The sequence below is a fragment of the Oncorhynchus gorbuscha genome, linkage group LG10 (genome assembly GCF_021184085.1).
Source record: "Oncorhynchus gorbuscha isolate QuinsamMale2020 ecotype Even-year linkage group LG10, OgorEven_v1.0, whole genome shotgun sequence".
Lineage (NCBI taxonomy): Eukaryota > Metazoa > Chordata > Actinopteri > Salmoniformes > Salmonidae > Oncorhynchus > Oncorhynchus gorbuscha.
This window is the reverse complement of record NC_060182.1, coordinates 63,003,081-63,017,808: the sequence shown is the minus strand read 5'-3', so window position 1 is coordinate 63,017,808 and position 14,728 is coordinate 63,003,081. Positions and strand designations below refer to the sequence as shown.

Below are 14,728 nucleotides of genomic sequence, written 5' to 3'. Positions count from 1 at the left end.
CTTTGTCATTCTGAGGTATTGTGTGTAGATTGATGACAATAAAATGTTTTCATCAATTTTAGAATAAGGCTGTAACTTAACAAAATGTGGATACCTTCAAGGGGTGTGAATACTTTCCGAAGCCGCTGTATGTGTTTCAATAAACCCCAATCAGTCCCTGGCTCCCAATGTCCTCTCTGTCTGTGAGACGTAGGGATGGCAGGCTAACATGCTTACTGCGAACCTCACTGTGACCTCGGGACAAGCTTTTGCAGCCAATTTGAAGACTGGCATCTCAGCAGCGGCTGCAGCAGCAGCAACAGCTTATGTTGTTAAAATAGGCCAGCATGACAACATCAGAGGGTAGGCTTGTCAGGCATAAGTAATGGCAATCTGCACGGACCGTTAGGACTGCAAATCACATCCCTTCCTGCCTGCAATGCAGCCCCGGTTGAAGCTGCCTATTTTTAAACCCACAGAGGGACTGGAAGCTATGAAATAGAAGGCTGCTGGAGCTGCCTCTTGAAGGGAACTGGGTACTGTGTACAGTCAACTCTGGGGAAATGAGATTTGAGGAAGAACTGTACTGCGTCCTGCAGAATGGTTAATTTAGTGAGTCTTTGTGTTGTGGTTTAGGTTTATATTGGGTGTTAGTGTTACCCCTCCGTACTGTATATGAGACATGCTCTTCTTCTATGGTGGTTGGTTTCAGACCCAATGGTTTGACAGATACAATATCTTAATGGCGTATCTGCCCTGACAGATAAGTGTGGACATTATGCATACTTAGTTCTGACTTGAAAAAAAAAGACATTTACAATTGGTTGCTTCTCCAAGATCATTTGAAGAGTGATTCTTCTCACCGTATTCCATCTCCCGTCCGACAGGCATGGAACACTCATACCAAGGGGTTGATACCCCACCCTCTACTATAAGATAAGGAGGGAAGGCGTTTTATAGACACACATAAAACAGGTCAGATAAGAGAGTATCCAATATGAACATCCTCCTTCACAGCAGGCATATTAAAACACAAATGCTAATTTCACATGCGCGGCACGGCATGTACCTGGTATCTGGCTAATGTAAGAATAATGAGAGTGTCGCGATAACATCTTCCCTCTGGTGAGATAGCAGCAGACACCTCGTTGACCAGGGTTGCTGTCTGTGATTTAGAAGTGAAGCGGAGGTGATGACTACGAGGGGAGAGCCCAGCCGGACTGACAGGGAAAAGCACCAGGCGGGGAGATGGAAATTGAACAGTATCAGAATGAGCGATAACGAACGACAAGCCCACTGGCTGCACATTAATTATCCGGAGATGGTATGGTAATGGGGTCCATTTGCTATGAAAAGCGCGACCTGTCTCCAGCCACAATCGATATCCTCTGCTTTCTAATATGCATTCCACTTGGCTCCCTCACGTACTCCACTCTTCACTGTCCTCCATTAGGCGGCATCAGGCAGAGCCGCCGTGATGTGTGTGTGCATGTGTGTTCCTTTTATTGGAATGTAATTTATTTTAAACAAGCATAGATTGAAAGTTCAGACTGCATAAGTGACACAAGGGAAAGCCATTTACCATGCCATTATGAACTGTGACTTAACAGTTCTTTCTCAGTATAAAAACAGGCCTAGTCCCCACTGTCTGATGCAGTCGTACCCTGTAAAAGGGGAGAGCCAGACACGACACAGACACAGTGTACCAACCGTATGTATCCTAATACGAGACTGTCATAAGAGGAAGGCCTTAATAATGTACAAGGAGGTAATGAGGGTCGTGTTCTGATCTATGGAGTCATAGGGAACTCATCGGGTGACTCACTATGTATGAGTAGGTGTATCTGTACTTCAGTGGCGGTCGGTGCCGTTTAAGATGAGGGAGGATACATTTTTTTTCTTCTTATGAGCCTGGCCTTATTTCTATTGCAGCATATTGGATGACTCTCATTCCTATTCCATTCACTCAGCTCAATGTAACATCGATAGGTCTAGGCGGCTACACGATAGTCTACTCCTGTACATAAATGTTCCCTGTACCCATCATCAGGTTGCTACAACCTAGCCTATGAGTGAAAGTTTATGAATGTCGAGAGAATTTTGAGTAATCAAGGCGACAGACACTGACACATTTAATCAGGGGCTCCACTTTGGTTTTAGAAGTGTGGGGGGGGGGATAACCTGGTGGGGGGCTGGTGGTCCTCCCCCAGAATATGTTTGGGCACCTAAAGATCCTTCCCTGCATTTTTACACAATCCAATATGCCATCTCTATTTAGAACAAAAAGTAAGCAAAAATGGCAACAGTCATCAAGCTAGGTAAGAGATCCTTACTAAATATGTTGAAGTGATCAATACGACTGAACTAGAAAAAAGGTAATTATTTTAATAGATATTGTGTTGCTCCTTTAACCAATAGCCTAACAAATGATCAACTCTTGAAAAAACGTCTTTATTAAGACATACTCTATTTCAACTTTCAGCCAGACCGACCAGGCAGCCCGAGCGACATGCACGCCCGACTCCCACCAGTCTAGTCAAATCAAGTGTTATTGGTCACATACACATGGTTAGCAGATGTTAATGCGAGTGTAGCGAAATGCTTGTGCTTCTAGTTCTGACCAGTGGAGGTGTTTCCTACTTTCAACACCTGGGGACGGCCCGTCAGGAAGTCCAGGACCCAGTTGCACAGGGCGGGGTTCAGACTCAAGGCCCAGAGCTTAATGATGAGCTTGGAGGGTACTATGGTGTTGAATGATGAGCTATAGTCAATGAACAGCATTCTTACATAGGTATTCCTCTTGTCCAGATGGGATAGGGCAGTGTGCAGTGCGTTGGCGATTGCATCGTCTGTTGATCTATTGGGGGCAGTAAGCAAATTGAAGTGGGTCTAGTGTGTCAGGTAAGGTGGAGGTGATATGATCCTTAACTAGCCTCTCAAAGCATTTCAAATCAAATCCAATCAAATTTTATTTGTCACATACACATGGTTAGCAGATGTTAATGCCAGTGTAGAGAAATGCTTGTGCTTCTAGTTCCGACCATGCAGTAATATCTAACAAGTAATCTAACAGTTTCACAACAACTACCTTTTACACACAAGTGTAAAGGAATGAATAAGAATATTGCATATAAATATATGGATGAGTGATGGCCGAACGGCATAGGCACGATGCAGTAGATGGTATAGAGTACAGTATATACAGTACATTTGAGATGAGTAATGTAGGGTATGTAAACATTATATAAAGTGGCATTGTTTCAAGTGACTAGTGATACATTTATTACATCCATTTTTTTTATTATTAAAGTGGCTAGAGTTGAGTCAGTATGTTGGCAGCAGCCGCTCAATGTTGGTGATGGCTGTTTAACAGTCTGATGGCCTTGAGATAGGAGCTGCTTTTCAGTTTTCAGTCTCTCGGTCAATAACTCAACTCTCTCCCAACACAATTTCCTTCCCATTTTACACCTTTATTTATTTTTATTCCCAAGGGATAGGTTGGGAAAGAAACAAAACAAACAAACACATACATTAACACACAAACAGCAAATCCTCCATATAATTAATCTCATAGGACTAATAGTACTGTAGAGCTACTTTTACTTGCACACAGTATAGCTGGGTCGCCCCGTCCTGTCCCTAGGGATGCACCACCCTGCAGCTCCCCAACCCCGACACACCCCAGTCAGCTTTAGGTTCTTAGTGAAACATTCATTATTGGTTTCAATAATTTAGGCCAAGGCCATAGTGACAACACACAGGATGGCAGACCCCCAGGGCCAGGACTGAGTAGCCCAGCAGCTAGGGATTGTCTAAATAGGTATTTCCCCTGACGTGGGAATGTTTTCAATACAGACTCCTTTAGTTGTTCTGTAATCCATATAAGTCATCCAGACCTTATGAATGTTGCACAGTATACCCTTAATCTTGTAATCAATCAAATCTAGTGGTACATAACTTGACATTGTGGGAGGATAACCAACCTTCCAATTAATGGCAATGCATGTATTAGCCACTATAAATGCTAGGTTACACAGTTTCTTCTTGATAACAGTCTCCAATATCAACATTTCCAAGCAAACAAAAACGGGGAGAAGGTAGAGTCTGTAGATATGCTGAGATAAAATAACATATGCTTTGCCAGAATTCAGCCAGCCAGCCTTCACAAGACCATAACACATGCAAATATGTCACCTTTGTGCTTTAAACCTCCAGCAGAATAGTACAATTTCTTGAGTCCATGATATTCAGTTTCACTGGAATATAGTACATTCTATATTGGTCTTAAACTGCACTAATTTGTGTCTGAGATTATATGAACATGGCTGGGCATTCTAACATATCAGTATCCATTCATTATCATCAATAGTCTCCCAGGTCTTCGTCACATTTTTGTTTTACATGTGTCATGCCATCGGGGAAAAGCATCTATCAACCCTTGATATAGTTTCTAAATCAACTTTGGAGGTTTGTCAGACTGCCTTAAAATAGTATCTGGCTTGTCCAGGGTTTGCTGCACAGAGGAAATAAAGTTTTTCCTCTGCAAATATCCCCCTCACCTCCATCACAGACGGGTCTTACCTGGTTGCCTGACCCTGTTGTGGCCCCTGCCCCTGTCACCATCTGGTCCTCTTAAAATGAGGCATGAAAAATAATTACCTTGGTGTATTATTTGGCAATAAGGGAAATGATCATTATTCCCAGATCCCAGACTGTAGCAGTAAGATTACGATTCTGTCCTGTAGCTACTGTAGATCCACCCATCAATTCAAGATGGAATTTTGCGTCATTCAATGATATTGTTAATGTCCTGCCAAATTCACCTCCGTAGACTGGTCTTCCCTGGCTGTCTGACCCTGTTGGGACATCTGTCACCGTCTGATTCTGCTAAAACCTGTAGGTAGCGACAGAGATCATTGCGGCGAGGTCTGCATTTTTCATGCTGCGGGCGGGAGCGTGTGGTCAGACAGACGACTTTGGGAGGAAAATATTTCGGGGGGTCCCACAGATGTTTTGTATGCGTTAGCCTACCTCTAGTATTAAAATCACGTTTTTCACACATAATTTGCTGCTTCAACTTCAGTAGCCTACCTCTCTCCAGTTGGTTGTGAGCGTTAAAGTGTGCCTAGTATGTGTGGTCTCTTTGAAATAGAGTAGGCTGCCTACATGGGAGGAGAATCACATCGCAGTTAACTTGAATACGAAATGAACTTCCATTTGATCAGACTGTAGTTTACGATAGTGTCTGTATATTGATAATTGGAAAGAAGTAGGGGGTGCGGAGTCAAAGTCAAATCAAAACATGTAGTCATTAAAAAGGAGTGAGCGAGCATTATTGTCTCTGCCTGCAAATCGTCCTGCTAAAAGGTCGGCTATATCCTATAGGACTATGCAAAACGTAGGAAGTGTCATGGTATCCAATTGGTAGTTAGTCTTGTCCCGTCACTGCAACTATAATATATAATAATATATGCCATTTAGCAGACGCTTTTATCCAAAGCAACTTACAGTCATGTGTGCATACATTCTACGTATGGGTGGTCCTGGGGATCGAACCCACTACCCTGGCGTTACAAGCGCCATGCTTTACCATATGAGCTACACAGGACCAGTCCCATACGGACTCGGGAGAGGTGAAGGTCGAGAGTCGTGCATCCTCCGGAACACAACCTAATCAAGCCGCACTGCTTCTTGACACAATGCCCACTTAACCCTGAAGCCAACCCCAACAATGTGTCGGAAGAAACACTATATACCTGGCAACCGTGTCAGCGTGCATGCGCCTGGCCCGCCACAGAAGTCGCTAGAGCACGTTTGGACAAGGAAATCTCGCCCTGCCAATCCATCTCCTAACCCAGACAATGCTGGGCCAATTGTGCACCGCCTCATGGGTCTCATAGTCCCTGCCAGCTGTGACGGCCTTGGATTGAGCCCAGGACTGTAGTGATGCCTCAAGCACTGCGATGCAATACCTTAGACAGCTGCACCACTCGGGAGGCCCCCCGCAAATTGATTTGGACAACAATTGGACCTCCAAAAAATGTGGCCCTCCGTTGAATTTCATAATCCCGATGTGGCCCTCGAGCCAAAAAGTTTGCCCACCCCTGCTATAGCCTATGCATGGGTGGAGAAGCAAGGGGCAGTTATCTTTCCCATGAAATGTACTTCCCAAATAGACATTTGACTAGGCTATAGTTTACTACATTGACTAGAAATAGGCCTAAATATTGATCACCCATATTTCTCTAACTCTGCTCACTTCAAACTACATCTCATAAGGACACAAGGCGAGACCCAAATGCAGACACAAGAAGCAGATGGTTGAGCTCCGATATTTATTAATCCAAGGGGTAGGCAAAAGGTAGGTCGGGGACAGGCGAGAGGCGAGAGTCCAAAACAGTACCAGACGAAGGACAGTCTCGAGGTCTGGCCAGGCAGGGGTTCAGTAACCAGATCAGAGTCCAAACAGTACAAGGGGATAGGCAGGCTTGAAGACAGAACAGGAAGAGTGGTTAGGCAGGCGGGTACGGAGTCAGGACAGGCAAGGGTCGAAACCAAGAGGACTAGAACCAAAAGAGACTATAGGAGGAGCAAAGAAAAACGCTCCTTGAATAGGAGCAAAGAAAAACGCTGGTTGACTTGGTAAACAAAACGAACTGGCACAGAGAGACAGGAAACACAGGGATATATACACCGGGGATAATACGCGAGACAAGCACAAGGGTGAAACAGATCAGGATGTGGCACATCTAGCATATTGGCTGATATAGCCCAGTAATAGAATATCAGGGCCATATGTACAAATCTCTAATTCAACCTATTATTCTTGCGCATTTGATTTTGCCTGTAGGGTGCAAAATTGCTTGGACCATGGCTGGCAAGAGAGCTGCGTCACATACACCTAAAATAACATTGCTAGACTGCAGTTGGGTTTGGGACCAGTTCTTGTTGCGAGTGGGAGTCGGACAGAAAGCCAGCAGTGCTGGCAGGAGCAGGAGCAGGATGAAGAAATTGGTCCCACGCAGACCTCTACAGTGCACCTCTCCCTACAGTGCGCCTGTAACGTTAGAGCTGTTTATTACTGTGTCAGGTTGAAAAGGAGGGAATTAGCTCAGGAAACTGACAGATCAATAACGTTACATTGCAATACTGACTAATATTGCACTATAAAAACGTCAGAATATCAACATTCAGTCATTTGACTGCTGGTTTCATAATTTGATTCAGGTCTAGTGTGATCGAGGCAAAAAGAATAGCTAATGTTAGCCAACTTTTGGCCAGCTCTCTCTCTATTGGTACATCAGCTGGCGAAAGCTATCCAAGTTCATTTACTTCTGAAACGGGGCAGAACAAAGACTACAAAACATTTCCAAAACAACAACGGCTGTTAGATAGTAATAATTGCCACCTTATATCGCTATCTGACAGATAACTTGACCCATCCCCCCATCCCCAGTGAAAGTTGTGCCCCTGCATTCAATACCACCTTGCACATGCTTGCCTGCATCCAGCTGATCTTGTCCAACAGTTGCAAATGATCAAATTGAGGTATGTTTATCCCTGTTTTGTTCCGTTTGCTTCTGTTTAAGATTTATTTTCAACAGAATCGGCGGTATGAATATCCGCAAACACAGTTCACTTTCATAGTAGCCACATGAAAACAGCATGATCATTTTGCTCAATGTATATATATACAGTAATTCCTTCTCGCAAGTATCTACTCGCTCTCCTCTTATCACCTTTTCCCTTCGCTTGTGGACTTCAGTGCACAACACATCAGCTGTCTGGTGACTCGGCGAAAAAAACATTCCGAGCCAAAACGTCATATCATGACTGCTAGCCGCTAACGTTACACACAGCTTACATCGTTGTCATGTCATAGTCAAAATAGCTACAAGAACTAACGCGTTAGTAAACCTGCTACAATCATGTAGTACAGTGTACAGTCAGTCACACCCGGGGCCCTGGTGGCAATAAATTAATAAAACCAAATTAGTGTTGAATAGCCATAGCCAGCTAGCTAACATAGCATTTATCTCTGAGCCGGGTGTTTGAGTAGGGTAAACTAGCTAGCTGCATTTGCTAGCTAAGTGAAAGTTTAAAAAAATATAACCAAATATAGATGTCTCTCTCTCTCTCTCTCTCTCTCTCTCTCTCTCTCTCTCTCTCTCTCTCTCTCTTTTGCTTCTCCTTAATTATTTTGATAAAAACTGTTCAACTATTGTCTTTCTCTCTCTGAGTAAACTAATTACCACATTTTATGCACTGCAGTGCTAGCTAGCTGTAGCCAATGCGTTCAGTACTTCATTCTCTGATCCTTTGACAAGTGGACAGCATGTCAATTCATGCTGCACGAGCTCTGATAAGTCTGATAGGACGTTCTCCGGAATTTGTCATAATTACTATGTAAGGCTATGAAAGGAAGTGAGAGCCATGAGCCTCCTGGGTTTTGTATTGAAGTCAATGTACCCAGAGGAGGACAGAGGCCAGCTGTCCTCTGGCTACACCATGGTACTACCCTACAGAGTGCTGTTAGGCTACTGAAGACCTTCATTGCAAAACAGTATGTTTTAATAATTTATTTTGTGATGTGAATATATTTAGGATAGTTCTTTCTAAAAAGGATAACTTTCTTAATGTTTCAGTATTTCTATTTTTATTAAATTCACTGGGGATGGTCCTCCCCTTCCTCTGGGGAGCCTCCACTGCTGTCTCATCCTCTCTATTGTTCTCTCTGTCTTTTTTTGTCTCTGTCTTTTCCTCCCTCTCTCTTTACCACGCCGTCTTCCTGTGTCTGTGTTTATTTTGGTTATTCAGTAAGTGGTGGAGGTGAAGGTCATTGAAGCCTTTCAAACTTGACTTAGCAGACTATCTCTCTGTGGCCCTGCCTTTCTCTGACTTCCCTCTCTTTCTCTGTCTTTCTCGCTCTAACCCTCTCTCTCTCTCCCTCTCTCTCTCCTCTCTCTCTCTCTCTCTCTCTCTCTCTCTCTCTCTCTCTCTCTCTCTCTCTCTCTCTCTCTCTCTCTCTCTCTCTCTCTCTTTCTCTCGCTTTGACTGTCACTCTGTGGAAGATGTGAAAGGAAATGCATCCCCTCTCTCTCTTTTGCTCTTTACCCTTTTCCTCCCCCTCTCCCCCTTGCCCTACCAAATATTTTCATCCACTTAAATGGCGCACGGAACATCTATTATTTCTGTGTTTTTGTGGTTCACAAACAGCTTATCAGCCAAGGAACAGTTGAGATCCTTACTATCATTTTATGGAATTCCATATATACATTGTATTTGCAGTGTATTTGAGTGTAGCTACTGAATATCCTAACACCAAAGAACTATCCATGATCTTGTTTCCCAGTTGAAGACATTTGAAGGTGGGCTGTTGCACCTGATGCCGGTTGGCATGCGATGCCATCGCTGCTTTTGGATGGTAACACTATCTGGTCGGGTTTGGAGAAATAGAGAGGGTAAGGTTGGGCAAGGGAAAGACAATCCCCTCCGGTGTGCATGTGTGCGTGTCTTATTTTGACCAATAATGACCTTCAGTGCAAATAATTGGTTGAAGAAAATCTGACTTACTTTGTCTTGGACATGGCAACACATGCTCTTCGCTGCTACAGTTGTGGCTTTATTCAACAAGATTTTGTCAAGTGGTGTGAAATATGTTCTGTTACTATGGCGATGATATACTGTAGCTAACCTTATGTTATGTTCCCGCAAGGTCCCATGTCGGCTTAGTGAAATCAGTGGCAGGTTTGTGATACCGCTTTTAGCCTCGACAATTATTCAAATGACGTTGTTTGGTTGCTGTGGTTATAAGCATTCTCGCACTAGCAGCACACTGTTCACAATGACTTTCACCTCGTTCTGACAGGGTCACTGGGTTTGTTGGAAGTGTTAAAATGTGCTGCTTTCAATGAAGCAAGCTAATTTCTCTCTCTCTCTCTCTCTCTCTCTCTCTCTCTCTCTCTCTCTCTTTCTCTCTCTCTCTCTCTCTCTCTCTCTCTCTCTCTATCTCTCTCTATATATATATATCTCTCTCTCCCTCTCTCTCTCTGTCCCTATGTTTTTGTGTGCTTAGATTCATCGCGTGGAGACAAGAAAGAGAGCCGGTGCCCGACACCGGGCTGTGATGGCACAGGTCACGTGACAGGGTTGTACCCTCACCATCGGAGCCTGTCTGGCTGTCCACACAAAGACAGGGTTCCACCTGAAAGTAAGAACTGCACTTTCACACTTTACTTAAGTTTCCCATTCTGGGGTAAACTCAGTTTCAGTTCAGTCTGTTTCAAACTCTGGAATTGAAATTGAATTGACACTGCTTACAAAGCCAGTGCCTCTCAGTTTATTGCAGGGTTTGTTTGATGTATTGCATTGCAAGGTCTGCATGTTTTGGTTTCTCTGTGTTTCTGTCTGAATGCTGTGTGTTTATTGTGGCTGATCCACGTTTGTTATGGCTGCTCTGTGTTTGCTAGACAGGTGGGGACTGCGCTGGGAGGTCATGCGGGCTACAGCTGCTCTCCTGGCATTACCTTTGCATGCACAGGGTCATGGATTTGCTTGTGTTAGTCTATGACTGATTACCTGTCTAATGACGGGGTGGGAAACAAGGCCTCAGAGATGAGTGGCAGAGTACAATAGTGAATGGTGGGACTGTTCTAGCACTGTCTACCAATGAGTTAACATCAGTCATTCTTGCTGACCAACAGCCAGTGCTTCCCAGCACTTGACATTCCCACCCACTTTTGGATTCAGATCATATATTTTACTCAAGCTACATTTGTTTTGCATGTTACTGTACTTTGACTCCCTAAATTCATATGATGTTTACCTCACAAAGTAAGACATAATTAAGATCATGACTTATAAAACTCCCTTCTGCTTGGTGACACTGTTAAGTGCCTGTAGAAAAAGTCAACTGTCTCTGTCTGGCCACAGTCACCAGCAGTGAGTAAGACCGAGTACGCCTATCAACCCCCCCCCCCCCCCCCCCCCCGCACGATAAACCCCATAAAGTTATTTCTATTCTTTGCTCAATTAAATTCAGTTGAATAAAAGAGAAGTATTATGGCTTTTTGCAGCAGATCAACTGCAGCGGCGATAAACATTAGCCCTCAGCGAATAGGCACCCCGGTTATTTGGTCTCATTCACCTTGTGCAAACTTCTCAATAAACTCTCTTCAACACGTGCTATTAACCCAGAGTCAGAAGATTACGTTATGACCTGCCATGACCCAGACTGCTATTTAAAATAATAGCTTTTTTTAAATAATGGCACATAAATCATTTAACATAAGACATGGCCTTATAAAGTAGTAAGCCAGTTATGAGACATGTCTTTTTTTGCTTTGAGTACCATGCTTAGAGCTAACAGTTTTCCCTGACCTTGTGACCTTACCAGGAAAAAAACTCCTGGGCCTAGTTATAGCCTAGTTATAGCACCAAGGTATAAATGTGTACTCTGAGAGGTTTAGGATGGAGAGAGTTTTTGACCTTGAGGGTGCAAACCCCAAAATGGGTTTTAAAATAGGCTTTGATCGATTGTCATAGGATCTTTTGGAGGTAACGTCCGTGTTCCTTCTCCTATTTCTTATTTGTGTTGGTCAAGCTGACGTTTTGGAAAAATAGCATAAATTTTTCATTTTGGAATTAAATCGTGTTCATTCTAATTGCAACTCACAGTGTGACTACGCAGAAAAGGGTCATTGTAAGAAAATAACACACACACACACTCACTCACACACACGCACATACACAGACAGGTATGTGAGGTATCGACAGAACTCTGCTTTATAATCCATTATCCGCCATGGAGCAGCTAGCCACACAGTTTCTCGCTGTCCATCAGTGGTCAATAGCCTCTCAGTGCAGACAGACCCAAATGTCCTCTACACACACACACACACACACACACACACACACACACACACACACACACACACACACACACACACACACACACACACACACACACACACACACACACACACACACACACACACACACACACACACACACACACACACACACACACACACACACACACACACACACCTGCTGACAGCGAGGAGGCAGAGAGAGATAAAAGCCCGCCCGTCTAATAACACATTTACAGTGTAGTGGACAATAGATTATTAATGCAAGGTCTTCATTTAGCAATCACACAGCGCACAAGACACTTCCTAGGGAAATCTAGGATATTAAAATGAAGCGACGTTACAAGTTCATTTTCGTGTTTGCTCAGTGTTGAATGTCAAATATTTAAGCCGCTCATAAGAGATCTTTGTTTTTGTTTCTGAAAGTGATGTACCCATGAATGAGAGTACAAAACGCAATACCGCTGTAGCATACACTTTACAGGAATCACTGCTTTTTATTTTTGTGAAATGTTCCACGATGCTCGAAGCATACAGTGAATGAGGACAGGCAAATCCAACCATTTCCAGTCATTATAACTGTTTCTTTGTCATGGTCAGGGAAAGTAGTGATATAATCTAACATAATGTATTGGCTCTCGGCGTGTTGAGGTGGAGGGACTTGCCCAATTAGCTCTTCTGAGCTCGAATTAGTATGCCAGAGAGTGAGGATGACGAGGGTCAGAGTGTAAGGGGGTGATAATGATGAAGCTGACGCAAAGAACAGTTTTAACCCATACAGCAGGGCGTCTTTCTGGCCCCTCTCCTCACCCCCCTCCCCTCTGATGGTTCTCAACCGGGGTCCCTTAGAGACATCCGTGGACAGATCATTACTCTAATTGGCTGCCGTGGGGAGAGCAGACCATACTTCCACTCCTATTTGGTATATCTTTAACCAAAGCCTAAAGGAATGTGTGTCCACAGGTGTGGAAGGAAGCTAAAGTAATCCCACTGCCAAAAAATAGTTAAGCACCCTTTGCAGGCTCTAACAGCCGCCTAATCAGTTTGCTGCCTGTTCTTAGTAAGCTGACGGAGTTCACTACTGACCTTCAGCAGGCATAATATAGAGAAGGCCGCTCGACTTGTACTGCACTGACTCAGATGACTGATGATTGGTTAAAATAAATGTATAAATAAGATGATAGTTGGAGCTGTATTGTTAGATACAGTGCAGCCTTTGGTGTTATTGATCATAAATAGTTATTTATGGCTTTACATCACCTGCCATCACATGGTTGGAGAGTTACTTATCCAATAGAACCCAGAAAGTGTTCTTCAATGGAAGCTTCTCTAACATCTGATATGGAAAGTGCGGTGTCCCTCTAGAGACAGTTGCCTTGTGCCGTCACTCTTGTCTATTTTTACCAATGATTTGCCACTGGCCAAGCTCAAACGGCTATGTATGTGGCTGATTCCACACTCTATAGGTCAGAACCCAAAGCCAGTGAGCTCACTGAGATTCTAAATAAGGAAACCGCGCATCTTAACACCCGCCTGCTTAACCCGGAAGCCAGCCGCACCAATGTGTCGGAGGAAACACCGTTCAACGGACAACCGAGGTCAGACTGCAGGCACCCGGCCTGACACAAGGAGTCGCTAGAGCGCAATGAGCCAAGTAAAGCCCCTACGTCCAAATCCTCCTCTAACCCGGATGACGCTGGGCTAATTGCGTGCCGCCCTATGGGAATCCCGATCACGGCCAGTTGTGATACAGCCTGGGATCAAACCCAGGTCTGTAGTGATGCCTCAGTGCCTTAGACCACTGTGTCACTCGGGAGGCCCCGATGTTCTGTGCTTTTGACACATAAATCAACTGTACTAGTTGTTCTGGCTCTGGTCTTGCCCCTCTTGATTACTGTCTGCTAATATGGTCAAGTGCAGCAAAGAAAGATGTAGCAAAACTGCAGCTGGCTCAAAACAGAGCAGCATGCCTTTAACAATACATACAGAACTAACATCAACAACCTGCATTCCAGTCTTTCCCGGTTGAGGGTTGACGAGAGATCAACTGCTTCTCTTCTAGTTTTTATGAGAGATATTATTGCGCTGACAATTCCAGATTGTCTGCATAATCAAATAACATACATCTCAGACACCTGTACATACCCCACAAGACATGCCACAAGTGGTTTCTTCACAGTCCTAAACAAATTCACGGCAACAGTAATATGCAGAGCCATGATCACATGGAACTCCCTTCCATCTCCTATTACTCAAGTAAACGTAAAATGACCTTAAAAAAAAATCTATAAAAAAAAACCATCTCATGACAGGGACTGTAAAATGACACACACACAAACAAACACACACGCACACGCACACACGCAGGCACACTATCACACTGTAACGCACACAATCTACATATTTTCCTTCAGTTGTATTGTTTGTATATTGTTGTATTTTGAAATTGACAGACTGCTCTTGTCTAGCAGTGTCTCAGTGTTTTGTTACTTGTCGTGTCTTATGTTTTCGTGTAGACCCCAGGAAGCTACTACTTCTGCAAAAGCTAACAGGGGATCCAAATAAATCAATTAAAACCAATTGAATGAACCCATTTGACTGTTTTAATGGTAAATGCTATCGAAGGCAGGAGCATCTTAAAACGGGTGGATGATAACTAACAGTATACACTGTAAATAGAATAATAAATATACTGTATGTGTCTGGCACGATCCGTGAATTACTGGCATGTCTTCTGTTGCATTATCCGTTGGCTACTTGTTCTGCTCTCTGCATGCCTCAAGCTGTCTTTGGTATATGTCTCTGGCTATGTCCTAGGCTACTATTCTCATACCCATGTCAGACAGACGATTTGGTATGTTACCGCAAAAAAAAAATAT

At 43.7% G+C, this 14,728-nt stretch overlaps 1 protein-coding gene across 6 annotated transcripts in view; it reads left to right on the top strand.

Moving 5' to 3' along the window:
* Positions 1-14,728, top strand: part of LOC124046335 (myelin transcription factor 1-like protein) — a 130,471-nt gene that overhangs the window by 89,602 nt on the left and 26,141 nt on the right. For all 6 annotated transcript variants that reach the window (XR_006840993.1, XM_046366603.1, XM_046366604.1 and 3 more), the window contains exon 8: positions 10,055-10,189. Coding sequence is in view for 5 of the 6 variants with exons in the window: in XM_046366603.1 (XP_046222559.1) it covers positions 10,055-10,189 (135 nt within the window). In the remaining variant the exon portion in view is untranslated. The remainder of the gene's footprint in view (positions 1-10,054; positions 10,190-14,728) is intronic.